At 32.2% G+C, this 3,050-nt stretch overlaps 1 protein-coding gene across 1 annotated transcript in view; it reads left to right on the forward strand.

Moving 5' to 3' along the window:
* The first annotated feature begins 1,946 nt into the window (after positions 1 to 1,946).
* The window catches only part of LOC111689586 (predicted GPI-anchored protein 58), a 2,003-nt gene continuing 899 nt past the window's right edge, over positions 1,947 to 3,050 (forward strand). Inside the window, exons 1-2 of the mRNA XM_023452055.2 lie at positions 1,947 to 2,089; positions 2,390 to 3,045. Coding sequence (XP_023307823.2) covers positions 2,087 to 2,089; positions 2,390 to 3,045 — 659 coding nt within the window. The 5' untranslated portion in view covers positions 1,947 to 2,086. The remainder of the gene's footprint in view (positions 2,090 to 2,389; positions 3,046 to 3,050) is intronic.

Here is a 3,050-nt window from a genome sequence, read left to right on the forward strand (position 1 = left end):
AGAGTAGAGTAAGAGTAGAGTAAGAGTAGAGTAAGAGTAGAGTAAGAGTAGAGTAAGAGTAGAGTAAGAGTAGAGTAAGAGTAGAATAAGAGTAGAGTAAGAGTAGAGTAAGAGTAGAATAAGAGTAGAGTAAGAGTAGAGTAAGAGTAGAATAAGAGTAGAGTAAGATTTGAAGTGGAGTTTGTTTCGAATTTGTGTAGAGATCTTTGCCAGTAGGTGGTTCAATAAAATCAAAATTAATCTGTTCATTTAGTTTTGAATAAAGGCCAATAACCTGTCTCTGTTTTATTCATAGTAAAACATTAAAATTACAAAAAAAAAACAAATCTCAACTCATCTGCCTGTCACGCTTTAACGGCATTAGCTTTAACGGTGCTTTAGGGTTTGATATTTAGTTTAAAAAAACTCCAATCTCTCACAATTAAATTATACGACTATTTTTATTTTTATTACTAACATCTAAACGTTGGCTGTAAAAATAACTGACCAGCTTTTCAACCTTAGAATGGGATACCTACCCATTATGTTTGTATGTAAATTTGCTTTCATGTTAGTAATCTGGTTTAAACATTCTGGTTCTAAGAAATTATAGACAAATTCCTTATAAAAATAAAATTTATTGTATTTTTACAAAATATTGTGTAATTTTGCGTTTTGTTTTAGTAAGTTTTTGTTTGCCAATAAAAATTAACATAAACTCTAAAGTTTGTTTTAGTTTATAGTAAAGTGGCAATTCATCATTTGTTAAACACTTTGAAATAATAAAATTAAACTTTTGTTTTTTAGGAGAAAACGACGAATGACAAAATATATAAAAGAATATATTAAAAAAACTACTTTTAAAGATTCTTAAAGATTTAAATCAAAATCAATAATAGAAAAACGAAATAAATTAGAAAAAACAAAAACGCTCACTTCTGATCAAAAGAAAAATACAAAAACAAAAATTAATTTAACCAACTAATTTGAATAAATTAAAATACAGTTTTATGTTAGAATTATAATAATAGAACCATAATAGTATTTAAAAAATATACAAATATAAATATTTTAGAAAACAAAAAACTAGTAAGAAAATAATTGATTATAAGAGGCAGTAGGCAACGATGTAAAGTGAACCCTACTAAATGAAAATCGACTAAAAGAGTCGTAGTTTTTAAACTGTTTGGAAATTAAATGATTTGAAATCGTTTGGTATTTAATTGCGTTATGAGTTCGACTAGTATTCGCTTATATTTCGATTAGAGTTCTTATGAAGTTCATTTAATATGAGTTCAATGAGAACTTTGTCTATGGAGCGAATGTAGTCCAGGTTAATATTGAAATATTATTACTACCTACTGTAGGATGCACACAAAAATACCATCACTTAAGAAATTGTTAAAATTTGTTTTTGGTGATTTTTTATATATATTTAATTTTGCCTGTCAATACAAAATGTATCGCTTAAGAATCAAGATTTAATGGAAAATGTTGTGATGGTGTTATTCTACAGAAGCCGGTTGTTAAAGTGACGATCACTGAGAGTTAGTGTTAAAGACGGAGTTAACGTTGATCGTTAGAAGATCAACATCATTATAAACAAAACCTCATTATGAGCAACTAAAACACATAAACTTCTCTTCACTGAGAAACAGAGCATCAACAAGATCAACAGCGAAAGAACAATCTACAATTGGCTAAAACTACAATAAAAATTAAATTTAAAATATGTACTAACAAAAACATTAAGAATAAAACACAAATCGAAATATTTGTCATCTCAGTGTATGTATACGAACATCATAATGATGCTGCTGCTGCTGATGATGATGATGATAATGCTGATCATGATGTTGTTGCTCATGATCATAATGACAATGTTTTTTTTTGGCAGCAGCATCAGCAGCTTATAGTTTAATATCGAACGTCACAAAAGCTTTTAAAAATGTTCTCATATTGTAACATCCTTAACTTGATTTTTTCTTTATTCATTTGAGTTTTTTTCTTTGGCGATATAAATAATTTCGCAATCTAAATTAACAACACAGTCATTCGTCGACATTCGTTGTGTGGATTAGAATCGAATTCGTCGCATAAATACAATATGGTAAGAATTTAAAGGATTTAACGGTCTGTGAATACAGTGTGTAATAAAAGTGGTTTAAAAAGTTGACAAAAAAAGAAAAGTTTCAACCTTGAAAAAAAGAGCAAATAATTAAGACACAATTTTTTTGATGTGACAAAATTTAATGCTCCATTTACTAAAAAAAAAAAATATTTGAAATGAAAAATACTAGAGGAATAAAAGTTTTTTTTTTGGAAAATATTTAACATAAAGTGGAGTATCTTAAATTAAAATGTTTATAATTTTAATTGTGTGTTATGTGATTTTTGTGTTTGATTTCAGAAATTTTTAATTGCTCTGGCCTTAGTGGCTTGCGTCAGTGCTGACGTATCACACTTGTTTGATAACAGCAATAACTTACAAGAAGATGGTTATCACTACGATCATCCAGTTGTTGATATTCCCTTCCCCCAATATGAAGCCCCCAAAACCGTTGCTCCTAGACCAGTAGCTCCCAAGCCTGTGGCACCCAAGCCTGTGGCTCCCAAGGCTGGAGTATTGGAGGAAGATGGTTATCATTATGAATCCCCCAAGAAGGCTTTTGAACCAGCTAGACCTGCTCCCGTTGTTCCTGCTAAGCCTGCTAGCCCAAAGAACGAATACTTGCCTCCTGTAGTCAAGCCTGCTGCACCCGCCGTTGTGCCTAAGAAGCCCGTTCCTGTATCTCCCAAACATGTTGATACACCAAAGAAACCCGCTGTAGCTCCCAAGCCCGTTGCTCCCAAGAACGAATACTTGCCTCCTCAATCCAAGCCAGCTCCCAAGCCTGTTGCTCCTAAGCCAGCTCCTGCTCCCAAACCGGTTGCCCCTAAAGCTGGTGTTTTGGAAGAAGATGGTTATCACTATGAAGCTCCCAAGAAGGCTTTTGAACCTGCTCCCAAGAACGAATACTTGCCTCCTGTAGTCAAGCCAGCTGCTCCCGCTGTTGTTCCCAAGAAGCCAG

This window comes from Lucilia cuprina, chromosome 5, assembly GCF_022045245.1.
Source record: "Lucilia cuprina isolate Lc7/37 chromosome 5, ASM2204524v1, whole genome shotgun sequence".
NCBI classification, from domain to species: Eukaryota; Metazoa; Arthropoda; class Insecta; order Diptera; family Calliphoridae; genus Lucilia; species Lucilia cuprina.